Source organism: Salmo salar, chromosome 03, assembly GCF_965601325.2.
Source record: "Salmo salar chromosome 03, fSalSal1, whole genome shotgun sequence".
Taxonomy (NCBI): domain Eukaryota; kingdom Metazoa; phylum Chordata; class Actinopteri; order Salmoniformes; family Salmonidae; genus Salmo; species Salmo salar.
Window position 1 is genome coordinate 34,922,010 of NC_138293.1, and position 27,281 is coordinate 34,949,290.

Below are 27,281 nucleotides of genomic sequence, written 5' to 3' on the forward strand. Positions count from 1 at the left end.
ATGGCAATTCAGCAACTATTCCACGTTGGTTCAATGTAATTGCATTGAAATTACGTGGAAACAACATTGATTCCACCAGTGTGTGCCCAGTGGGCTTTGTGTTCCAGACTAATCTTTTGACATGTACATGCACTGCTTTAATTTCCAGGAAGAACACATTTCTCAAAAATAATCAAAGATTAGATGTTTTCTCAGCATTCACCTAATGGCAAACCTGCCAGCCTACAAATAAACATATTTATTCTGAAAATGAATGGAAGCACAACATTTTGTGTGATTTACCAATTTGGTCAAATTGTCATTGGGCACACACCTTGTCAGCTAAAAACCAACTCTATCATAGTAGCCTGTGACAGAAGCTACTATCATAGTAATCTTTATGGAAAATTTAACCTATTTCACCTTTCACTGAGCAGACTCCACACACGTTATTACCAATAATCTCACTCATGTCAAAGTGGCATGTACTTTTCATGGCTGATGATTTAAGGATGATCAAGCTGCCTGGAAGTCTGAATCACTGACTTCTTTATGTCTGACACAGGAATTGCCATAGCCACTGACGCAGAAGTCCTTTTTACCCCAGTTGATGTCTGAAAGCAGCCAAGAGTCATCTCTTATCAAGTTAAGCTGGGTAGATGGGAATCAGGCCTAACGACCGTTTTCGCTCAACTCCTCCGCACACCGCTCCATGGCACCACACCGACAGATGTCTGGCGGATATGATCGGTGTTGTGTTATATCACGGTGCCATGGTAAAACAGATACAGGGGGTATTGTTTATGACAGGAAGAGTAGCATTGAGGGAATACTCTCTTTTACGTTTAGATTTGAGTCATTTAGCAGAAGATATTACCCAAAGCAGTGGTTCCCAAACTTTTTATAGCCCCGAACCCCTTCATACATTCAACCTCCAGATGCGTACCCCCTCTAGCACCAGGGTCAGCGCACTCTCAAATGTTGTTTTTTGCCATCATTGTAAGCCTGCCACACACACACACTATACGATACATTTATTAAACATAAGAATGAGTGTGAATTTTTGTCACAACCCGGCTCGTGGGAAGTGACAAAGAGCTCTTATACGACCAGGGCACAAATAATAATATAATAATAATCAACAATTTTGCTCTTTATTTAGCTATCTTACATATAAAACCTTATTTGTATATCAAAAATGGTGAATAACTCACCACAGGTTAATGAAAAGTGTGTGCTTGAAAGGAGGCACATAACTCTGCAATGTTGGGTTGTATTAGAGAGAGTCTCAGTCTTAAATCATTTTACACACACAGTCTGTGCCTGTATTTAGTTTTCATGCTAGTGAGGGCCGAGAATCCACTCTCACATAGGTACGTTGTTGCAAAGGGCATCAGTGTCTTAACAGCGCGATTTGCCAAGGCAAGAAGCTCTGAGCGCAGCCCTATCCAGAAATCTGGTAGTGGCTTCTGATTAAATTCAATTTTCACAGAACTGCTTGTTGCAATTTCGATGAGGCTCTCTTGTTCAGATATCGATAAGTGGACTGGAGACATGGCATGAAAGGGATAACGAATCCAGTTGTTTCTGTCATCCGTTTCGGGAATGTATCTGCGTAATTGCGCACCCAACTCACTCAGGTGCTTTGCTATATCACATTTGACATTGTCTGTAAGCTTGAGTTCATTTGCACACAAAAAACCCCAGTGTGTTGTCCTTGTTGACACAGACAGAAAAGAGCTCCAACTTCTTAATCATAGCCTCAATTTTGTCCTGCACATTGAATATAGTTGCGGAGAGTTCCTGTAATCCTAGATTCAGATCATTCAGGTGACAAAAAACATCACCCAGATAGGCCAGTTGTGTGAGAAACTCGTCATCATGTGAGCAGTCAGACTAGTGAAAAACATGGTCAGTAAATTAAACTTTTAAGCTTGTCTCTCAATTTAAAAAAAATGTGTCAATACTTTGCCCCGTGATTACCAGCGCACTTCTGTATGTTGTAAAAGCGTTACATGGTCGCTGCCCATATTATTGCATAATGCAGAAAATACACGAGAGTTCAGGGACCTCGCTTTAACAAAGTGAACCATTTTCACTGTAGTGTTCAAAATGTCTTTCAAGCAGTCAGGCATTCCCTTGGCAGCAAGAGCCTCTCGGTGGATGCTGCAGTGTACCCAAGTGGCATCGTGAGCAACTGCTTGCACGTGTGTTTCCACTCCACTGTGTTTCCCTGTCATGGCTTTTGCGCCATCAGTACAGATACCAACACATCTTGACCACCAAAGTCCATTTGATGTCACAAAGCTATCCAGTACTGTAAACATATCCTCTCATGTTGTCCTGGTTTCCAGTGGCTTGCAGAAGAGGATGTCTTCCTTAATTGACCCCCTATAAACGTAACAGCCATATACCAGGAGCTGTGCCAGGCCCGCCTCGTCTGTTGATTCATCCAGCTGTAACGCATATAATTCACTGGCTTGTATGCGAAGCAGTAATTGTTTCAAAACATCTCCTGCCATGTCACTGATGCGTCGTGAAACAGTGTTGTTAGATGCAGGCATTGTCTATATAGTTTTTTGGGCCTTTTCCCCCAGCATTGTCAGCCATATCCGCGGCAGGAGGAAAAATTAAGTCCTCCACAATAGTATGGGGCTTGCCTGTTCAAGCCACTCGGTAGCATACCATATAAGACGCTTCTAGTCCCTTCTTATTAATGGTATCTGTTGCTTTTATACATGTCTTACTACTCAAAAAACTCTGTGGCTTATTTTTGTAATTGTCATGTTTCATTTCTAAATGTCTGCGCAAGAGTGAAGGTTTCCCGCGAGAGCGTAACGGTTAACCTCTTTTTTAAAATTTTCACCAAAAATAACATACCCAAATCTAACTGCCTGTAGCTCAGGCCCTGAAGCAAGGATATGCATTTCTTGGTACCATTTGAAAGGAAACACTTTGAAGTTTGTGGAAATGTGAAAGGAATGTAGGAGAATATAACACATTAGATCTGGTAAAAGATAATACAAAGGAAAAACCAACCATTTTTTGTATTTTTTTTTGTACCATCATCTTTGAAATGCAATAGAGAAAGGCCATAATGTATTATTCCAGCCCAGGTGCAATTTAGATATTGGATGGCAGCAGTGTATGTGCAAAGTTTTAATCTGATCCAATGAACCATTGCATTTCTGTTCAAAATGTTGTATCAAGACTGCCCAAATGTGCCTAATTTGTTTTTTAATAACTTTTCATGTTCAAAACTGTGCACTCTCTTCAAACAACAGCATGGTACTCTTTCACTGTAATAGCTACTGTAAATTGGACAGTGCAGTTAGATTAACAAGAATTTAAGCTTTCTGCCAAAATCAGATATGTCTATGTCCTGGGAAATGTTCTTGTTTCTTACAACCGCATGCAAATTGCATTAGCCTACATTAGCTCAACCGTCCCGCAGGGGACCCACCAATCCTGAAGAAGCTTTAGTGATTGGATGTTAATTCTTTGACTCAGATACCTGTATTTGACATTGTGTTGTTATTTCGCTGAACACTAGATGGTTTAATTTTATTTTTGGCAGTGAAACGAGGCTATTCAGGCAAGAAGAAAACTTCACCCAAATGTATAACCCCGTTGGAAAATATAAATGTACTGTTTGAAAATGTGAAGAAAAAAAGAAAAAAATATATTTAAAAAAATTCGGAATAACATTTTTATTTGGCGTACCCCAGTTTAGGAATATCTGATCCAGAGCATGCTCAAGAATTTTGGAAAGAAAAGAAAGAAGGGATACAGCTCTGTAGTTTTCAGAGTGGTCAAGTGTTGGTTTCTTGAGGAGTGGAGCAACTCTGGCCATATAGAAGTCAGCGGGTCAGTGATGAGTTGATGAGGGAAGTGATGAATGGGAGGTCTACAGAGGTAGTCTGGAGAAGGATAGAGGGGTTGGGGTCGAGTGGACAGGTTGTCGGGTGGCTGGACATCACTAGTAGCAGGATTTCACCTGGACAGAGAGGGGAGAAAAAGGTCAAGTCGTAGAGTAGCTCTGTGTGAGTGGGACCTGTGGACTCAGTAGGCTGAGGGAATGAGGGGTGGATGTCATCAACCTTTGTTTCAAAGTGGTTGACAAGGTCTAAAGTTATTTTCATTTGTATTTTAAGAATATAGGCTAGAGGTCTTTTTTTAGTTTTTGCATGTTTCTCTTGATATTTTCTTTGGTTATTTTGGCTTCTTAAGCTCTATCAGGCATCCTACACACTAAGAAAATAGGGTTCCTCCAGTATTCTTTGGGAAGGGTGAACGGTTCTATGTGGATCAATAATGACTCAAAGCTGTTTTAGTGATAATGAAGAATTAGGGATGGTGTCTCATTAGCATATTTTGGGTGTGGTTTGCGCACAGCTCTATTTGTTCAACAGTGCGTGAGAATGTCATTCCAGTTAATGTAATCTGTTGTGTTATGCCATTACATGTTAAATATGACTATGGCCAGTGTCAGTGTCTTGAGAAATACATATATGGCCTTGTGTCATTTAAGAACTGATGTCTAAATCAGTGGTTCTCAAATCTCTCCTCGGGGACCTTCTGCAGTTCCAGATCTAGCACACCTGATTCAACTTGTCAATTAACACAATAATATAGCCTATAGGATTTTAACAATACTGTTTGATATGGCTAAGCAGAAAATATGACCCTTTATGGATCTTCAAAAGTTATTTCTAGAACCTTTGAGATTGAGAAAGGTTCTTTATAGAACCATTCTTCATAATGGTTCTATAAAGAACCGTTAAATAGGGTACTATATACAGAAGCCCTAAAAAGGATTCTAACCACCCTATTTTGGTGCTATATAGAACATTTTATTAATGGTTCTTCATAGGACCTTAGGAAAAGGGTTCTTGATAGCATCCTAAAGGTTCCATTTCTAACCTTAAAAAAAAAGGTTTCTGATTATCACAGCTGTGACTAATGAAGTTACATTTTATTATATTCTATAGGTTTCCCAAGTCTCTCCCCGTAGCATGCGGAACCTAACTTGCTGATACAAATAAACCACAGGAACCTGAACAGCTTCTACCCCCAAGCATAAGACTGCTAAACAAGACTGCTAAATAGTTAATCAAATGGTTACCCGGACTACCTCCATTGACCCTTATTTGCACACACTGGACTCTACCCACACATTCACTCATACTTACATTGACACCCCAACATGCACACACAGGCACGCACACACGCACGCACGCACACACACACACACACACACACACACACACACACACACACACACACACACACACATGCACTATAAGCCCACACACAGATGACGTGTTTACACATGCAAACTGACGCTACACACACACACACACACAACAGGAGGTTAGTGGCACCTTAATTGGGAGGACGGGGTCATAGTAATGGCTGGAACGGAATCAATGGAATGGTTTCGGACTCATTAAACACATGGTTCATTAAAGAGTGATTGTTATTTGTTATTCACTGTGTATTTATTCCTCGTGTCAGTATTTCTATTTGAATTTTATATTTATCTTTAACTCTGCATTGTTGGAAAATGACCCATAAGTAAGCATTTCACTGTTAGTCTACACCTGTTGTTTACAAAGCATGTGACAAATAAAATGTGATTTGATTTGATTTAATGGAAGGAGTCTTCAACATGCTGGCGTTACTGGGAACAACACATCGAATCAGCTGTGCTACAGTATGCCTACTAATCATTGTGAAATGTTCGTATATGTCCAGTGTGTAGCCTTTGTGAGACATGCAGTCTGAGTTTAAGTGAGGTAGACAAGCGGCAGATATAATTATTATCAGGAAGTGTTAGGAGCAGGTGATGGGAGAGAAGCAGGCAGACATGCTGTCATTGTGCTTTTTCTTATCCACCTATAACAGCCCCACAATAGCAGATAGACTAGTGTTTCGTGTCTGTAATGCTTTTACATGTTTCATCTGATTAAATCTATTTCAGTTTTCAGAATTGAACACAATGGGTTATGGGGTTGGGAAGATTTCACTGAATTAGAGTAGTGATGCAGGTTTTTGACCCGTCCCACAAAGAAAATCACCAGTAATGACCCTTCAACCAATTTGCTGGTGTCGTTTAGGTTATTTTAATCCAATTATTCTCCCATCGAAAGCCTTTTTCACATTTCAGTTTGAAATGACTCAAATCCTATTTTTTTGCATATTCGATTCTAATTTGAAATTTTTCCTGCAATCTGAACACCCAAAAAGCACATGGAATCGGATATTTCAAGCCACATTTCAAACCACCTTCGTAGGGGGTTTGAAGCCAGAATAGAAATCTGATTCCTGTCCATGTGACGTATCTGAATGGTCAAATCAGATTTATTTGCCCTGAAGTGATTTTTAGACTGTTATTTCATATATCTTGAAAATGGCCTATGTGGCATCGATTCGAGTCAGAAGCAGTTATTCTATTGTCAAAAGTGACTACAAAGTGTAAATAAGATCATTTTGGTCATAAAGTCAGTCATGTCTAAAATGGAGTTTGGAACATCCGTGCATCACAATAGGTAAATGAAGGTTGGGTTTTGATTTTACAATGTCTATTTGACCTCTAACATGGGGTGAACAGCTGCAGTGATTGCTCTGTATCCAATAGCATAGACAGTGAGACAGACCTGCCCAGTAGCTCTGACTTTCTTTACATAAGACAACACGTGTCACATCTTTCAACTTAAAAAATACTGCACCAAACACCTTAGTTACATGTAAAATTGCGCAACTAAAACACCCTCGGCAAAAACGTAGAAATGTATTACAGATTTCTTGAGTTATCTTAGATTCATTCTGGTTATTTTGAGGAAGTGAAATTGGCTTCCGCATCTACAGTGTCTCATCGGGGACAAACATAATTAACCATACACGGAATCGGTCAGGAAACACACCTCCATGACTGAAATCTCGTTTTTGGAATGAGCAACAGAAAAACTCATGCCAATTGGGGTGTTCAGTGGCTCTTTAACAAAAGCCACATCTCAATAGGTGGTCCAGGTAAGTCATGACATAACACAAGTGGGAGGTGGGCCTTTCCTTTATTGTTTTCTATTGCTCCTCTATTGTTCCTTAAGCAAGAGGGGAGGCCGATGACATCATGGGTTCCCATCTGACCAACTTGAATGCCCTACTCCTTAAAGTTTGAAGATGTGTAAAAAAATAATAATAATAACTTTAGCTCAAAACATATTTTTTGTACCCTTTAGTGTGTGTACTTTAATGTATTTATGCTTGGGAGATTAGCTTTTCTACAGTAAATGTTAACTAATAGCTGGAGGACGTCTGTAAACCTCTTTGTTTTGTGTTCCAGGTGTCCAGAGGCTGTCCAGAGGTATTGGTGCAGCATGGAGAATCATTGGTGTCAGAGCTAACACGGCAGTGATGTTGGGCAGCCATTTGAGATTCCCAAACCACAAGAAGATCATTAAGATCAGCTTATTGGTATGTCCTAGGACACAAAACACTCAAAATGGTTAGAGTCATTTATTGCAGTTATTTACCACATTGTAAGCTAATTGCGTGTCAGAGAGAGGTATTGGATCATTACAAAGGCTGAGAAAAGAAACTGTTGGACACCTTTATGAAATCTTTAATTGTGGCCAGATGCAACCTATTTCAAACGAAGAGCATCACATTCAACTCAATATTAGGAAGGTGTTCCTAATGTTTGGTATACTCAGTGTACTGTAAATGACTCCTTAGCCAGACAAATAAAGACTCAGGAGTATTACAGTGCCTTGCAAAAGTATTCCCCCCTGGTGTTTTTCCTATTTTGTTGCATTACAACCTGTAATTGAAATTGATTTTTATTTGGATTTCATCTAATGGACACATAAAAATAGTCCAAATTGGTGAATTGAAATGAAAAAAATTACTTGTTTCAAAAAAGTTAAAAAATAAATAAAACGGAAAACTGGTATGTGCATATATATTTACCCCCTTTGCTATGAAGCCCCTAAATAAGATCTGGTGCAACCAATTACCTTCAGAAGTCACATAATTAGTTTAATAAAGTCCACCTGTGTGCAATCTAAGTGTCACATTATCTGTCACATGATCTCAGTATAGATACACCTGTTCTGAAAGGCCCCAGAGTCTGCAACACCACTAAGAAAGGGGCACCACCAAGCAAGCGGCACCATTAAGACCAAGGAGCTCTCCAAACAGGTCAGGGACAAAGTTGTGGAGAAGCACAGATCAGGGTTGGGCTATTAAGGGGGGCATTAATCAGAGGCAACAAAGAGACCAAAGTTAACCCTGAAGGAGCTGCAAGCTCCACAGTGGAGATTGGAGTATCTGTTCACAGGACCACTTTAACCTGTCTGGGATAGGGGGCAGTATTTTCACGGCCGGTTAAAAAACGTACCCGATTTAAACTGGTTACTACTCTTGCCCAGAAATGAGAATATGCATATTATTAGTAGATTTGGATAGAAAACACTCTAAAGTTTCTAAAACTGTTTGAATGGTGTCTGTGAGAATAAGACAACTCATATTGCAGGCAAAAACCTAAGAAGATTCCAAGCAGGAAGTGGCCTGTCTGACAGTTTGTAGTCCTTCTGTTGCATCTCTATCGAAATTACAGTATCTGTGCTGTTACGTGACACTTTCTAAGGCTTCCATTGGCTCTCTAAAGCCTTCCATTGGCTCTCTAAAGCCTTCAGAAACCGGATTGACGCGTCTCCTGTCTCTGGGCAGATAACAGCAGCTTAGTTTGTCAGTGGACTGCCTGGTGACAGAAAGGCTGGAGATGCGCGTTCACGAGACCTCGCCATTTTTTTCTTTCCCTCTTTGAATGAATACAACGTTGTCCGGTTGGAATAGTATCGCTATTTTACGAGAATTTTTTTTTAAAAGCGTTTGACATGCTTCTAAGTACGGTAAAGGAACATTTTGACATTTATTGTCACGAAATGCGCTCGCACGTTACCCTTTGGATAGTGACCTGAACGCACGAACAAAACGGAGGTATTTGGATATAACTATGGATTATTTGGAACCAAAACAACATTTGTTGTGCATTCTGACGAAGAACACCAAAGGTAATCCAATTTTTCTAATAGTAATTCTGAGTTTAGTGAGCCCCGAAGTTGGCGGGTGTCTGAATAGCTAGCCTGTGATGGCTGAGCTATGTACTCAGAATATTGCAAAATGTGCTTTCGCCGAAAAGCTATTTTAAAATCTGACATAGCGATTGCATAAAGGAGTTCTGTATCTATAATTCTTAAAATAATTGTTATGTATTTTGTTAACGTTTATGATGAGTAGTTTAGTAAATTCACCTGAAGTTTTCGGTGGGTATGCTAATTCTGAACATCACATGCTAATGTAAAAAGCTGTTTTTTGATATAAATATGAACTTGATTGAACAAAATATGCATGTATTGTATAACATAATGTCCTAGGAGTGTCATCTGATCATCATCAAAGGTTAGTGCTGCATTTAGCTGTGGTTTGGGTTTTTGTGACATATATGCTTGCTTTGAAAATGGCTGTGTGATTATTTTTGGCTGGGTACTCTCCTGACATAATCTAATGTTTTGCTTTCGCTGTAAAGCCTTTTTGAAATCGGACAATGTGGTTGGATTAACGAGAGTCTTATCTTTCAAATGGTGTAAAATAGTCACATGTTTGAGAAATTGAAGTTATAGCATTTTTGAGGTATTTGTATTTCGCGCCACGCGATTCCACTGGCTGTTGAATAGAGTGGGACGCTAATGTCCCACCTAGCCCAGAGAGGTTTTAAGCCGTACACTCTACAGAGCTGGACTTTACAGAAGAGTGGCCAGAAAAAAATCCATTGCTTAAAGAAAAAATAAGCAAACACGTTTGGTGTTCGCCAAAAGTCATGTGGGAGACTCCCCAATCATATGGAAGAAGGTACTCTGGTCAGATGAGATTCAAATTCAGCTTTTTGGCCATCAAGGAAAACGCTATGTCTGGCGCAAACCCAACACCTCTCATCATCCCGAGAACACCATCCGTGAAGCATGGTTGTGGCAGCATCATGCTGTCGGGATGTTTTTCATTGGCAGGGACTGGGAAAGAATTGAAGGAATGATGGATGGCGCTAAATACAGAGAAATTCTTGAAGGAAACCTGTTTCAGTCTTCCAGAGATTTGAGACTGGGCCAGAGGTTCACCTTCCAGCACAATGACAGGACAATGACCCTAAGCATACTGCTAAAGCAACACTCAAGTGGTATAAGGGGAAACATTTAAATGTTTTGGAATGGCCTAGTCAAAGCCCAGACCTCAATCCAATTGAGAATCTGTGGTATGACTTAAAGATTGCTCTACACCAGCGGAACCCATCCAACTTGCAGGAGCTGGAGCAGTTATGCCTTGAAGAACGGGCAAAATCCCATTGGCTAGATGTGCCAAGCTTATAGAGACATACCCCAAGAGACATGCAGCTGTAATTGCTGCAAAAGGTGGCTCTAACAAAGTTTTGACTTTGAGTGGGTGAATAGTTATGCACGCTCAAGTTTTTATTTTTTTGTCTTATTTGCATCTTCAAAGTGGTAGGCATGTTGTGTAATTGAATTAATATATATATATATTTAAATCCAGGTTGTAAGGCAACAAAATAGGAAAAATGCCAAGGGGTTGAATACTTTCGCAAGCCACTGTATCCCTGTTGGACTAATGGATATCTTAATAAAGCCAACTAAATGAACCAGAAGATGTCTTCTGGTGATGTGGATGTGAGCCTGGGAGTTATGGGAAAGGGATCCTCCTTCATACTGCTGCTTCAGTAACAGTCACTCTGCCTCAGTTTTCTTGTGTAACTAAGCTGTCATCAGTGTGTTCCATGAGAACAAGCTAACCACTTTTGTCTGCTTACTGTAGAGGTGTTGGTGTAAACATATGGCCATAACAGCATATACAGTAGCTTGAACTGATTTAACATAACTTTTAGCTATAGACACAGCAACCAAACCTCTGAAATGGACCAGTCTGGCTTGTTTGAATATCTGGTCACTTTATTTCAGTATATTGCCCAAGTATTTATCCTTCTGTAATTTCAGCAGAACATACCTGTCATCAGCTCATTGGCAAACACAGTGTCCGTTCGAACGCTGTATTCTGAAGTCAGACACCTATGCTTCTGTATTACATCCTGCCACACAGAGGACAAGGACAATATAACTGAAAGATTGTCATTCACCGCTCTATGTTCCCTTGACCGTCCTACACAAGCCACTGCCCTCACAAGCAGGCAGCTCCCTCCCATCCCCCACACAGAGCAGTGCTATAACCTACCTACCTCCCTTTCCAGAATGGGCTGTAAACTACACCAGTCCTATTAATTAATTAATGACCTTGACTGAAGGGGCTGGCTAGTGGAACTGTCTACAGGAATATGGTGTGATGTATTTAGTGGTGTATGGTACTCTGTGTAGGGAGGGAAGACAACAGGGTAGGGAAGGCAGAGGCAGTGCACCAGATGAGAGGAGAGAGGACGCACCCTGTCCCCGCCAGCAGCCCTCACTGACCATCAATCACCCAGGGCCATTTGGTCCTGTCCAGGGTAGCCTACGGCGCAGCCACTCAGCCCAGCCACCCAGCCAGACAGGCAGAGGAGAGGAGAGGAGAGAGGGGGCAGGGAGCTGTAGCCTGCAGGGAGAAAGTAAGAGGGAAAGAATGGCAGCCGGGGAACGGCCTTCTTCGTGTTCCTCTCCCCAGCCGGCATTGCTGGGCTTGGGGGCAGCTCTGCTCTCTTTCTGCATCTCCGCTGTGCTCTCCCAGGTCCCGGATCCAGAGGTAAGAACGCTTTCGTTCATACAGGTCTCTGTCCACAGTGGCTCATCCCCACTCGTTCCCTCCACTGTTTAAAGGATGGTTGCTTGTTTTCATGTGATTAATAAATGGGGCTTATTCGCTATGGAGCTATGGTGTTGGGCAGCCCCATAGACAATAGTCAATCTACATGTCTAGTAGCTCAATATTTTATGGTGTAGTGTTCTTCCCAGAGTAGCATGGACGGGTTGTTACAGCATGTGCAGATGTAATGATCACCATGTGCGGCCATTTGTATTTTCGGATGCCAGGAGCAATGCCATAATCCCCGGTGTCAGAAATGAAATACTGTGGCAGGCTCTTAAGAGCGCTAATGCATTGTTTTAAAATGTGAGACCTCATGTTGTACTGCGTACAGGGAGTTGTACAAAACAAGCAGCAGTATTCCATGCTAGATCAGAGAATAGACATGAGAGTTTCAGAGACATCTGTCTGGAAATAGTGACAACACATGCACTGTTCTCTCTGACGGATACACAGACTCACAATTAGTAAGAGAGAAAGATGAGACTGAATCATTTCTGTGTTAATATGCTGCACCAGCAGGGTCAGCAACATTGGAAGTTTGTGGGCGTTTAGTGATGAAATCCTCAGGTGAGGAAGTGCAGCTTGGATATTGATGGACAGTATATCCCTGACTTTGCTTCAAAGGATAAATGCATTCAGAAAACTCCAGAGTTCTCTCATAGTTTTCCCAAGGTGCATTGATCTGCATTTATCAGTCTCTAATATTCAGATGTTGATTTCAGAAGATTTCAGCAGAGGGCTTTTTATAGGAGTGACAGATCCTGTAAGAAAAGCTGATTCATGGACTGCAATAAAATAAATGTCATAAGCTGAATTATGGGGGGGAATTGATTGCAGTAATGAAATTGGAAATTGGAACCAAGATCTATAATAATTGTCTTTGAAAGCAATTACTGGAATTGTGAGTTCCAGTATAGTTTGTGGGTTGTCTTATTTTCAGATTGTTAAAACTAATATATCTTCATTTGACTTAGGAGGGAGAGTTCATTATGTTTCTGAGAGGGAGTTAAGTAATGGAAAATCTTGGAGATATATTCTTTTTATTTAGATAAATTACAGAGAAAGAGAAATGGCATGCACATGGCTAGTTTGAATCCTTGAGGCGACAAGGTGAACAATCTATCGATCTGGCCTTGAGCAAGGCACTTAACCTTAATTTCTCCAGGGCTGCCATCAATAATGGCTGATCCCTGGATGTGACCCCACTCTCAGAGGGAGTTGGGATATGCAAAAAGATAAGAATAATAATTCCATCTCACACATGTACAGGTTTCCCACTTGTACATGCAATGAAACAGGACAAACATAATCATCCCCCTATTTGACCTTTGTGGTGTGTACTTGCTTGAAGAAAGACATCTGGTTCGGTTTTGTATTAGGACAGAATTATCTCAACTAAGCCTATGTGTCTCGAGGCCGGTTTGACACTGAAACTTCAACAACCATAGCAACTGCAAGCTTCAGCCAGAGTCAACTCTCCCACTGGATCTGAGTTGTTTGAATATGTCTACCAAAGTTCTGGCTTATCCACTAATCCCAACACATAAAATAGGAGAGCGAGGGAGGATATTAAGTAGTACATAATCATGGTGAACTACTATGAATTCCCTACTTTGTATTAACGGCAGCAGAGTTACAATCACTTGTCCCCTGGGCCAACATATTACCTCCCCCCCGCTAAAGTGCCATTACACTTGAGAGTAAAGTCATATCAGGCTACAATCTTAGTCAAAAATGCATGATTTGTTTTTGTTTTTTGGCAACAACACCCTATGCCCCTGATGGCCTTGGCAGATGGAGGACATACTCATACAGTACACTGAAATGTGGAGATTTGGTGAGAAGTCAGCCAAGGTCAGGCCCATGACATATTTTTAACATGCTGACTCACAAAAGCCAATCAGCTCCCAAAAGAGCCCAGGCTGGCTGTGTCAGAAATGGCACCCTATTCTCTGTACAGAGCCCAAGGGCCCTAGTTTAAAAGTAGTACAATATGTATGGAATACAGTGTACATGAGCTTTTGTCAAAAGTAGTGCACTGTATTAATTCTGTGCCTTTTCGGAACCATGCCTGTCTGTCACACTGTAAATGAGAGACAACATACCAAGAAACATTACAATATTTTTAATCGTATAGCCCAAAAGTGGTTAATTAAATTCTTCGAATTTTTCATGACTTTGTCAATCAACTTGTGTCACGGCTGTTTGAAGGAGCGGACCAAAATGCAGCGTCGGTTTCGTTCCACATATTTATTAAACGTGAAACTTAATGCAATACATAAATAACTTGAAAACACAAGACAACAAACCATGACGCAGAGAGGACAACACACTACTCAAAAGACAATAACCCACAAACAACAGAGAAAAACCCCTACTTAAATATGATCTCTAATCAGAGGCAATGAGGATCAGCTGCCTCCAATTAGAGATCAACCCCAAACAATCCCAACATAGAAATAGACAAACTAGAATTTAAACATAGAAATAGAAAACATAGATCAGCCCAAAACACCCCCTGTCACGCCCTGCCCTACATTAGAAAATGACATCTTACTAGGGTCAGGACGTGACAGACCCCCCCCCCCCCCAAAGGTGCAGACTCCGAATGTAAAAAAAAAAAAAAAAACAACCACAAAACACAAAGGGAGGGTAGGGTGGGTGGCTAATGTCTATGGCGTCGGCTCTGGTTCCGGGCGTAGTACTCCCACCGCCCGCTGATCCCCCCCGCTTCTGTATGTCCGGAGGAACCAGACCATGGATCATCACCGGAGGCTTCGGACCGCCAACCGACACTGAAAACACTGGGCTGCAGACCGTCGTTGAAAACTCTGGGCTACAGACCGCCGCTGAAGGCTTTGGGTTGCAGACCACAGCTGAATGCTCTGGGTTGCAGACCACCACTGAAGGCTCTGGGTTGCAAACCACCGCTGAAGGCTCTGGGTTGCAGACCACCGCTGAAGGCTCTGGGCTGCAGACCACCGCTGAAGGCTCTTGGCTGTAGACCGTCGCTGAGGGCGCCGGGCTGAGGAGCATCGCTGGAGGCTCCAGACTGGGGAGCGTCGCTGGAGACTGCAGACTGGGGAGCGTCGCTGGAGGCTCCGAGCTGAGGAGTGTCGCTGGAGGCTCCGGGCTAAGGAGCGTTGCTGGAGGCTCCGGACTAGGGATGCGCACTGGAGGTCCGATGCGTGGGACTGGCATAGGTGGCGCCAGACTGGAAACACGCACCTCAGGTCGAGTGCGGGGAGCAGGAACAGGACACCCCGGACTGGGCAGGCGCACTGGAGGCCTGATGCATGGAGCTGGCATAGGAGGTGCCAGACTAGTAACACGCACCTCAGGGCGAGTGCGGGGAGCAGGCACAGGACGTACTGGGCTATGGAGGCGCACTGGAGGGAGAGTGCGAGGAGCAGGCACAGGACGTACTGGAGGTACCACGTTCATCTGTACAAACAATAGTACGCAAGTATAAACACCATGGGACCACGCAGCCATCATACTGCTCAGGAAGGAGATGCGTTCTGTCTCCTAGAGATGAATTTACTTTGGTGCGAAAAGTGCAAATCAATCCCAGAACAACAGCAAAGGACCTTGTGAAGATGCTGGAGGAAACAGGTACAAAAGTATCTATATCCACAGTAAAACATGTCCTATATCACCTGAAAGGCCGCTCAGCAAGGAAGAAGCCACTTGCTCCAAAACTGCCATATAAAAGCCAGACTACGGTTTGCAACTGCACATGGGGACAAAGATCGGACTTTTTGGAGAAATGTCCTCTGGTCTGATGAAACAAAAATAGAACCGTTTGGCCATAATGAGCATTGTTATGTTTGGAGGAAAAAGGGGGAGGCTTGCAGGCCGAAGAGCACCATCCCAACAGTGAAGCACGAGGGTGGCAGCATCATGTTGGGGGGTGCTTTGCTGCAGGAGGGACTGGTGCACTGCACAAAATAGATGGCATTATGAGGTTGGAAAATTATGTGGATATATTGAAGCATCATCTCAAGACATCAATCAGGAAGTTAAAACTTGGTCGCAAATGGGTCTTCCAAATGGACAATGACCCCAAGCATACTTCCAAAGTTGTGGAAAAATGGCTTAAGGACAACAAAGTCAAGGTATTGGAGTGGCCATCACAAAGCCCTGACCTCAATCCTATAGAAAATTTGTGGGCAGATCTGAAAAAGTATATGCGAGCAAGGAGTCCTACAAATCTGACTCAGTTACACCAGCTCTGTCAGGAGGAATGGGCCAAAATTCACCCAACTTATTGTGGGAAGCTTATGGAAGGCTACCCAAATCGTTTGACCCAAGTTAAACAATTTAAAGGCAATGCTACCAAATACTAATTGAGTGTATGTAAACTTCTGACCCACTGGGAATGTGATGAAAGAAATAAAAGCTGAAAGAAATAATTCTCTCTACTATTTTTCTGACATTTCACGTTCTTACAATAAAGTGGAGATCCTAACTGACCTAAGACAGGGACTTTTTACTAGGATTAAATGTCAGGAATTGTGATAAACTTAGTTAAAATGTATTTGGCTAAGGTGTATGTAAACTTCCAACTTCAACTGTACATTCCTCCGCAAATAATTTGCCAATCAATACTTTAAACTTCCCGAATGACACCAGAACATTACTGAGAATTTTGTTCCAACAATACGGTGCATTAAAACTAAAAGCAGATTTAGCTAGCTCGGTGGAGACCCTAGGAACATCAAGAGTTAACCAATCCTGTGAACGGGTTAGGCAACTTAGGTGTCTATACTTCAACAGAAAAGTTAGATAAGATGAAAGTTAATGAAGTAGGGCCTTGTAGGGCCTTGTAAAAAAAGGGAGTAATGTAGAGATCTACGGGTCTTTAGCAAAGTCCAGCCAGCATTTTGATATCAGATGCAATGATGAGTATCCCAACTGTCACCTGTAACAAAACAAAGGGCATGATGGTAGGTTTAAGAGTAGTAGCAGCTGCACAATGATAAATAATATCACCATAATTAAGAACCGATAAAAAGGTTGACTGATCTGCTTCCTACTGCTTAGAGAAAAGCACAATCTGTTTCTGTAGAAAAAGCCAACTTGAATCTTACCTTCTTAACCAGCTCATCTATATGTTTTTAAACATCAAATCCATGTCAGTCGAAATGCCTAAGTATTTATATACAGAAACACCTCAATTGGAGAACCATCCAGTGAGTGAACATGTAGCTCATCTGAAACATTCTTACAAGAGTTTAAAAACAGCATGTATTTTGTGTTGCCCATATTAAACACAAGTTTTAAATCAGCAAGGAATTCCTGCATAGCTATAAAATCTGACTGTAGTTTTAACACAGCCAGATCAAAGGTTGGGGCAATAGCCGACATAATAGCATCATCCGCATACAGATAAAGTTTACATTTTTGAACAGATTGACCAATGGTGTTTATATAAATAGTGAAGAGAACAGGTCCCAAAATCTACCCCTGTGGTACACCTTTATGCACTTCAAGAAATTCAGGCTTAACCCCATCAGTCACGAACGCCTGAGTTCTGTAACTAAGATAGTCATGAAACCATGAACAGGCGTCAGAGCTCAGGCCTATTGAGGACAACTTATTCAATAAAATAGCATGATCAACAGTATCAAAAGCTTTTGAAAGGTCCACAAACAAAGCAGCACATTTCATTTTAGTGTCTAAAGCATTGAAGGATCATTAACAACTAAAATGGTTGCTGTAATAGTGCTGTGCCCAGGCCTAAACCATGATTGGTTTACATCAAAATACATTTCTCAGATAAAAAAGAGCAAAGTTGTACATTTACCAAGGATTGTAGAATCTTAGCTAGACACGGAAGCCTTGTAATGGGGCAACAGTTATTAACATCACTACTATCCCCACCCTTATGGAGTGGCAGGATAAGAGCTGATTTCCATACTTTTGGAATATGTCCTGATAACAATGTTAAATAAAAAATGTGGGTTATTGAGCCAACAATGATGGGCACTGCACACTTAAGCAGACCGGGTTCCAATTGGTCGGCCCCTGTGGATTTTTTGTTGTCTATTGCTAGCAAAGCATCCACAACTTATTTTTCTATAAAAAGCCTAAAAGAAAAGCTTTGACTATGAATTCTTTGACCATTCAGCAAGTTTCCTCTATCAGAAAGAGAGAGGGAGAGAGAAACAGATAAACCTAGAGGAGGTACAGTCATTGTTGACATTTTTATTGATGTTCTGAGTGTTGCCATTAAAAGAGAGTGTGCTGTTGATGATGGTTCCCAGGTACTTCAAACTCCTACTCTCTATACTTCTTCACCACCCAGGACTAGGTGGCTCACTGGGTCTGCCTTCCTCTAGAAATCAATGACCAGTTATTTTGTTTTGTTGATGTTGAGTGTGAGGTAGTTGTTAACGCACCAGTGATGAACTCTGTTTACTTCTGTTTGGTAACGCAGTGTGTTATCTGAGCTGTTGACAAGGGAGGTGTCATCTGCATATTTCACTGCCAAGCAGTCCCTGTCGGAGCCTCTCAGGTCATTGGTGTATATGAAGAATAGCACTGGAGAGATTATAGTTCCTTGGGGGGAACCGGTAGATGTACAGTGAGGGAAGAAATATTTCATCCCCTGCTGATTTTGTACGTTTGCCCAATGACAAAGAAATGATCAGTCTATAATTTTAATGGTAGGTTTATTTGAACAGTGAGAGACAGAATAACAACAAAAAATCCAGAAAAACACAGGTCAAAAATGTTATATAATGATTTGTATTTGAATGAGGGAAATAAGTATTTGACCCCTCTGCAAAACATGACTTCGTACTTGGTGGCAAAACCCTTGTTGGCAATCACAGAGGTCAGACTTTTCTTGTAGTTGGCCACCAGGTTTGCACACATCTCAGGAGGGATTTTGTCCCACTCCTCTTTACAGATCTTCTCCAAGTCATTAAGGTTTCGAGGCTGACGTTTGGCAACTCGAACCTTCAGCTCCCTCCACAGATTTTCTATGGGATTAAGGTCTGGAGACTGGCTAGGCCACTCCAGGACCTTAATGTGCTTCTTCTTGAGCCACTGCTTTGTTGCCTTGGCCGTGTGTTTTGGATCATTGTCATGCTGGAATACCCATCCACGACCCATTTTCAATGCCCTGGCTGAGGGAAGGAGGTTCTCACCCAAGATTTGACGGTACATGGCCCCGTCCATCGTCCCTTTGATATGGTGAAGTTGTCCTGTCCCCTTAGCAGAAAAACACCCCCAAAGCATAATGTTTCCACCTCCATGTTTGACGGTGGAGATGGTGTTCTTGGGGTCATAGGCAGCATTCCTCCTCCTCCAAACACGGCGAGTTGAGTTGATGTCAAAGAGCTCCATTTTGGTCTCATCTGACCACAACACTTTCACCCAGTTGTCCTCTGAATCATTCAGATGTTCATTGGCAAACTTCAGACAGCCATGTATATGTGCTTTCTTGAGCAGGGGGACCTTGCGGGCGCTGAAGGATTTCAGTCCTTCACGGCGTAGTGTGTTACCAATTGTTTTCTTGGTGACTATGGTCCCAGCTGCCTTGAGATCATTGACAAGATCCTCCCATGTAGTTCTGGGCTGATTCCTCACCGTTCTCATGATCATTGCAACTCCACGAGGTGAGATCTTGCATGGAGCCCCAGGCCGAGAGAGATTGACAATTCTTTTGTGTTTCTTCCATTTGTGAATAATCACACCAACTGTTGTCACCTTCTCACCAAACTGCTTGGCGATGGTCTTGTAGCCCATTCCAGCCTTGTGTAGGTCTACAATCCTGTCCCTGACATCCTTGGAGAGCTCTTTGGTCTTGGCCATGGTGGAGAGTTTGGAATCTGATTGATTGATTGCTTCTGTGGACAGGTGTCTTTTATACAGGTAACAAACTGAGATTTGGAGCTCCTAATCTCTGAGTGTGCTCCTAATCTCAGCTCGTTACCTGTATAAAAGACACCTGGGAGCCAGAAATCTTTCTGATTGAGAGGGGGTCAAATACTTATTTCCCTCATTAAAATGCAAATAAATTTATAACATTCTTGACATGGATTTTTCTGGATTTTTTTGTTGTTATTCTGTCTCTCACTGTTCAAATAAACCTAGCATTAAAATTATAGACTGATAATTTCTTTGTCAGTGGGCAAATGTAGAAAATCAGCAGGGGATCAAATATTTTTTCCCCTCACTGTACAAAAAAGAAGGAATGTTGTGTTGTTGAACTTGACATACTGCCCCCTGTTCAGCAGGAAGTCCAGCACCCACAAGGAATTACTGGGGTCCACCTGTAGGTGGGAGAGTGTCACAGAAAAGGTGAGGCTGCATGCAGTTAAAAGCAGAGAAGTCCAGGAAAAGGATGCACACATAAGAATGAGGCCTCTCCAGGTGTTTCACGGCACTGCGCAACCGTCAGTACTGCGTTGTCGACTGATCTGTTCTTCCTGTATACAAACTGCATTGGGTCAAGGGCTCCATCCACATGAGACCTGAGACGTGTGAGTATCAAGTGCTCAAGGCACTTCACAACGACTGAAGTTAACGCCACAGGACGAAAGTCAGACAATGTTTTGATAAGATCAAAGTTTTACATTGTTCCCATCTGGTTTCATTGACCTTTACATGACATTGCACTGGTCAAATGGTGTACTGTAATATTCCATTTTGATTGTTATTGGAAAAGCATCCTCCTTGCCAAGTTCAATGAAATTGTACTGAAAAAATCTATAGAAATTATTTTTGCTGAAAGGATATCCTTCTGTGAATGTTTCAATTATTGCACTCTGAATTTCAAAAAATAAATAGTTATCTAATATTTCACATAAAAGCCCCATTTGCTTGAAAGTCATCTTGACTAATGCACAAGTGTTGTTTGGCCCTCTTCCCAGATGTATTGTTCTGTGAGATGAGAATGTTTACAATGACAGGAAACTTAATAAGTGTCTGTATCCTGACCCATCATATATTGATCTGTACACATGAACTATGGGGCTGCTAGATGTAACCCTTGCTTGTTGTTGTTCCTTCAAAACAAGGCGTGATAGAGGAAGGAAGGATACCTCCAGGGCTGGCCCTAGCCTTTTGGGGGCCCTAGGCGAGATTTGGTTGGGGGGGCCCACCCATCGCGCGGGCAAAACATGTTAGTGGTCCCCCTCTTGACAGTGGAGTGAAGAAAATGCAGTTACAGTTAATTACCTACAATTCTACACATTTTGCCATGGGGTGGAGATCATTTTTTTGCATTTGTAAAGCAAATTTCTTGAAATTTTAACCTGTTATGGTGTAAGAGGTTAACATATTTTGCCATGACTTTTGCCATGTTAAAACCTCTTACATCTAGATGTTCCGCTAGCGGAACACCTGCTCCAATATCCAATGATAGGCGTGGCGCAAATTACAAATTCCTCAAAAAACCCAAAACTTCAATTTTTCAAACATATGACTATTCTACACCATTTTAAAGACAAGACTCTCCTTTATCTAACCACACTGTCCGATTTCAAAAAGGCTTTACAGTGAAAGCAAAACATTAGATTATGTCAGCAGAGTACCCAGCCAGAAATAATCAGACACCCATTTTTCAAGCTAGCATATAATGTCACAAAAAACAAAACCACAGCTAAATGCAGCACTAACCTTTGATGATCTTCATCAGATGACACGCCTAGGACATTATGTTATACAATACATGCATGTTTTGTTCAATCAAGTTCATATTTATATCAAATACCAGCTTTTTACATTAGCATGTGACGTTCAGAACTAGCATACCCACCGAACACTTCCGGTGAATTTACTAAATTACTCACGATAAACGTTCACAAAAAACATAACAATTATTTTAAGAATTATAGATACAGAACTCCTTTGTGCAATCGAAGTGTCCGATTTTAAAATAGCTTTTCGGTGAAAGCACATTTTGCAATATTCTGAGTAGATAGCCCAGCCATCACGGCTAGCTATTTTGACACCCACCAAGTTTGACCCTCACCAAACTCCGATTTACTATTAGAAAAGTTTGATTACCTTTGGTGTTCTTCGTCAGAATGCACTCCCAGGACTGCTACTTCAATAACAAATGTTGGTTTGGTTCAAAATAATCCATAGTTATATCCAAATAGCGGCGTTTTGTTCGTGCGTTCAAGACACTATCCAAGGGTGACGAAGGGTTACGCGCCCGACGCGTTTCGTGACAAAAAAAATCTAAATATTCCATTACCGTACTTCGAAGCAGGTCAACCGCTGTTTAAAATCAATTTTTATGCCATTTTTCTGGTAAGAAAGCGATAATATTCCGACCGGGAGTGGTTGTTTTCGTTCAAAGAGAGAGAAAGTAAACATGGAGTCGACTCGTGCACGAGCCTCAGTCGCATAGTACTCTGACCGGCCACTATCCAAACGCGCTAATGTTTTTCAGCCAGGGCCTGCAAAGCCACGATTCAGCTTTTTGCCGCCTTCTGAGAGCCCATGGGAGCCGTAGGAAGTGTCACGTAACAGCAGAGATCCCCTGTTTTGGATAGAGATAATCAAGAAGGCCAAGAAATGGTCAGACAGGGTACTTCCTGTACAGAATCTTCTTAGGTTTTGGCCTGCCAAATGAGTTCTGTTATACTCACAGACACCATTCAAACAGTTTTAGAAACTTTGGAGTGTTTTCTATCCAAAGCCAATAATTATATGCATATTGTAGTTTCTGGGCAGGAGTAATAATCAGTTTAAATCGGGTACGTTTTTTATCCGGCCGTGAAAATACTGCCCCCTATCCATAACAGGTTAATATGAGTGAGAGTGACTAATAAAATCAATGGCTCTTGCTGCCAAGGGAATGCCTGACAGCTTGAAATAAGTTTTGGACACTACAGTGAAAATGGTTCACTTTGTTAAAGCAAGGCCACTGAACTCTTGTGTATTTTCTGCATTACGCAATAATATGGGCAGCGACCATGTAACGCTTTTACAACATACAGAAGTGTGCTGGTAATCAAGGGGCAAAGTATTGACACATTTTTTGAATTGAGAGACAAGCTTAAAGTTGTCTTTACTGACCATAATTTTTGGTTGTCTGACCGCTTGCATGATGACGAGTTTCTCACACAACTGGGCTATCTGGGTGATGTTTTTTGGCACCTGAATGATCTGAATCTAGGATTACAGGGTCTCTCCGCAACTATATTCAATGTGCGGGACAAAATTGAGGATATGATTAAGAAATTGGAGCTCTTCTCTGTCTGCATTAATAAGGACAACACACTGGTCTTTCCATCATTCTATGAATTTTTTTGTGTGCAAATTAACTCAAGCTTACAGACAATGTCAACTGTGATATAGCAAAGCACCTGAGTGAGCTGGGTGCGCGATTACGCAGGCACAGGCAAGAGATGCCCAGTGACACGAGCCTACCAGACGAGCTAAATAACTTCTTTGCTCGCTTCGAGGCAAGTAACACTGAAACATGCATGAGAGCATCTGCTGTTCCGGACGACTGTGTGATCACGCTCTCCGCAGCCGATATAAGTAAGACCGTTAAACAAGTCAGTCAACATTCACAAGGCTGCAGGGCCAGATGGATTACCAGGTGTACTCCGAGCACGTGTACTCCGAGCATGCACTGACCACCTGGCAAGTGTCTTCATTGACATTTTCAAACTCTCCCTGTCTGAGTCTGTAAAACTAGCATGTTTCAAGCAGACCACCATAGTCCCTGTGCCCAAGAACACTAAGGTAACCTGCCTAAATGACTACCGACCCATAGCACTCACATCTGTAGCCATGAAATGCTTTGAAAGGCTGGTCATGGCTCGCATCTACACCACTGTCCCAGAAACCCTAGACCCACCCTAATTTGCATACTGCCCCAACAGATCCACAGATGATGCAATCTCTATTGCACTCCACACTGCCCTTTCACACCTGGACAAAAGGAACACCTACAGTTGAAGTCGGAAGTTTACATACACCTTAGCCAAATATACACTGCTCAAAAAAATAAAGGGAACACTAAAATAACACATCCTAGATCTGAATGAATGAAATAATCTTATTAAATACTTTTTTGTTTACATAGTTGAATGTGCTGACAACAAAATCACACAAAAATAATCAATGGAAATCCAATTTATCAACCCATGGAGGTCTGGATTTGGAGTCACACTCAAAATTAAAGTGGAAAACCACACTACAGGCTGATACAACTTTGATGTAATGTCCTTAAAACAAGTCAAAATGAGGTTCAGTAGTGTGTGTGGCCTCCACGTGCCTGTATGACCTCCCTACAATGCCTGGGCATGCTCCTGATGAGGTGGCGGATGGTCTCCTGAGGGATCTCCTCCCAGACTTGGACTAAAGCATCCGCCAACTCCTGGACAGTCTGTGGTGCAACGTGGCGTTGGTGGATGGAGCGAGACATGATGTCCCAGATGTGCTCAATTGGATTCAGGTCTGGGGAACGGGCGGGCCAGTCCATAGCATCAATGCCTTCCTCTTGCAGGAACTGCTGACACACTCCAGCCACATAAGGTCTAGCATTAGGAGGAACCCAGGGCCAACCGCACCAGCATATGGTCTCACAAGGGGTCTGAGGATCTCATCTCGGTACCTAATGGCAGTCAGGCTACCTCTGGCGAGCACATGGAGGGCTGTGCGGCTCCCCAAAGAAATGCCACCCCACACCATGACTGACCCACCGCCAAACCGGTCATGCTGGAGGATGTTGCAGGCAGCAGAACGTTCTCCACGGCGTCTCCAGACTCTGTCACATCTGTCACATGTGCTCAGTGTGAACCTGCTTTCATCTGTGAAGAGCACACGGCGCCAGTGGCGAATTTGCCAATCTTGGTGTTCTCTGGCAAATGCCAAACGTCCTGCACGGTGTTGGGCTGTAAGCACAACCCCAACCTGTGGACGTCGGGCCCTCATACCACCCTCATGGAGTCTGTTTCTGACCGTTTGAGCAGACACATGCACATTTGTGGCCTGCTGGAGGTCATTTTGCAGGGCTCTGGCAGTGCTCCTCCTTGCACAAAGGCGGAGGTAGCAGTCCTGCTGCTGGGTTGTTGCCCTCCTATGGCCTCCTCCACGTCTCCTGATGTACTGGCCTGTCTCCTGGTAGCGCCTCCATGCTCTGGACTCTACGCTGACAGACACAGCAAACCTTCTTGCCACAGCCCACATTGATGTGCCATCTTGGATGAGCTGCACTACCTGAGCCACTTGTGTGGGTTGTAGACTCCGTCTCATGCTACCACTAGAGTGAAAGCACCGCCAGCATTTAAAAGTGACCAAAACATCAGCCAGGAAGCATAGGAACTGAGAAGTGGTCTGTGGTCCCCACCTGCAGAACCACTCCTTTATTGGGGGTGTCTTGCTAATTGCCTATAATTTCCACCGGTTGTCTATTCCATTTGCACAACAGCATGTGAAATTTATTGTCAATCAGTGTTGCTTCCTAATTGGACAGTTTGATTTCACAGAAGTGTGATTGACTTGGAGTTACATTGTGTTGTTTAAGTGATCCCTTTATTTTTTTGAGCAGTATATTTAAACTCAGTTTTTCACAATTACTGTCATTTAATCCTAGTAAAAATTCCCTGTCTTAGGTCAGTTAGGATCAACACTTTATTTTAAGAATGTGAAATGTCAGAATAATAGTAGAGAGAATGATTTATTTCAGCTTTTATTTCTTCCATCACATTCCCAGTGGGTCAGAAGTTTACATACACTCATTATTATTTGGTAGCATTGCCTTTAAATTGTTTAACTTGGGTCAAACATTTCGGGTAGCCTTCCACAAGCTTCCCACAACAAGTTGGGGGAATTTTGGCCCATTCCTCCTGACAGAGCTGGTGTAACTGAGTCAGGTTTGTAGGCCTCTTTGCTCGGACACGCTTTTTCAGTTCTGCCCACAAAAATTCTATAGGATTGAGGTCAGGGCTTTGTGATGGCCACTCCAATATCTTGACTTAGTTGTCCTTAAGCCATTTTGACACAACTTTGGCAGTATGCTTGGGGTCATTGTCCATTTGGAAGACCCATTTGTGACCAAGCTTTAACTTCCTGACTGATGTCTTGAGATGTTGCTTCAATATATCCACGTAATTTTCTATCCTCATGATGCCATCTATTTTGTGAAGTGCAGCAGTCCCTCTTGCAGCAAAGCACCACCACAACATGATGCTGCCACCCCCGTGCTTCACGGTTGGGATGGTGTTCTTTCGGCTTGCAAGCCTCCCCCTTATTCCTCCAAACATAACGATGGTCATTATGGCCAAACAGTTATATTTTTGTTTCATCAGACCACAGAACATTTCTCCAAAAAGTACGATCCTTGTTCCCATGTGCAGTTGCAAACCGTAGTCTGGCTTTTTTATGGCGGTTTTGGAGCAGTGGCTTCTTCTTTGCTGAGCGGCCTTTCAGGTTATGTCGATATAGGACTCGTTTTACTGTGGATATAGATATTTTTGTACGTGTTTCCTCCATCATCTTCACAGTGTCCTTTGCTGTTGTTCTGGGATTAATTTGCACTTTTCGCACCAAAGTACGTTCATCTCTAGGAGATCGAACGCGTTTCCTTCCTAAGCGGTCTGACGTGGTCCCATGGTGTTTCTACTTGCGTACCATTGTTTGTACAGATGAACGTGGTACCTTCATGCATTTGGAAATTGCTCCCAAGGATGAACCAGACTTGTGGAGGTCAAAAAAAAGAAAATTCTGGCGTCTTGGCTGATTTCTTTAGATTTTCCCATGATGTCAAGCAAAGAGGCACTGAGTTTGAAGGTAGGCCTTGAAATACATCCACAGGTACACCTCCAATTGACTCAAATGATGTCAATTAGCCTATCAGAAGCTTCTAAAGCCATGACATCATTTTCTGGAATTTTCCAAGCTGTTTAAAGGCACAGTCAACTTAGTGGATATAAACTTCTGACCCACTGGAATTGTGAAACAGTGAATTATAAGTGAAATAATCTGTCTGTAAACAATTGTTGGAAAAATTACTTGTGTCATGCACAAAGTAGATGTCCTAACCGATTTGCCAAAACTATAGTTTGTTAACAAGATATTTGTGGAGTGGTTGAAAAACGAGTTTTATTGACTCCAACCTAAGTATATGTAAACTTCCGACTTCAACTGTACATGTGAGAATACTATTCATTGACTACAGCTCAGCGTTCAACACCATAGTGCCCTCAAAGCTCATCACTGAGCTAAGGGACTAAACACCTTGCCCTGCAACTGGATCCTGGACTTTCTGACGGGCCACACCCAGGTGGTAAGGGTATCTAACAACACATCCGCCACACTGATCCTCAACACGGGGGACCCTCAGGGGTTAATGCTCAGTCCTCTCCTGTACTCCCTGTTCACTCATGACTGCACGGCCAGGCACGTCTTCAACACCATCATTAAGTTTGTTGATGACACAACAGTGGTAGGCCTGATCA

The 27,281-nt window shown here is 42.3% G+C and overlaps 1 protein-coding gene across 2 annotated transcripts in view; it reads left to right on the forward strand.

The window, feature by feature from the left end:
- The first annotated feature begins 11,347 nt into the window (after positions 1-11,347).
- Positions 11,348-27,281, forward strand: part of LOC106599657 (uncharacterized) — a 31,995-nt gene continuing 16,061 nt past the window's right edge. The window contains exon 1 of one of the 2 annotated variants that reach the window (XM_014190943.3): positions 11,348-11,781. In XM_014190943.3, coding sequence (XP_014046418.3) covers positions 11,389-11,781 — 393 coding nt within the window. In that variant the 5' untranslated portion in view covers positions 11,348-11,388. The remainder of the gene's footprint in view (positions 11,782-27,281) is intronic. The other variant, XM_045714750.2, reaches the window with a different exon arrangement.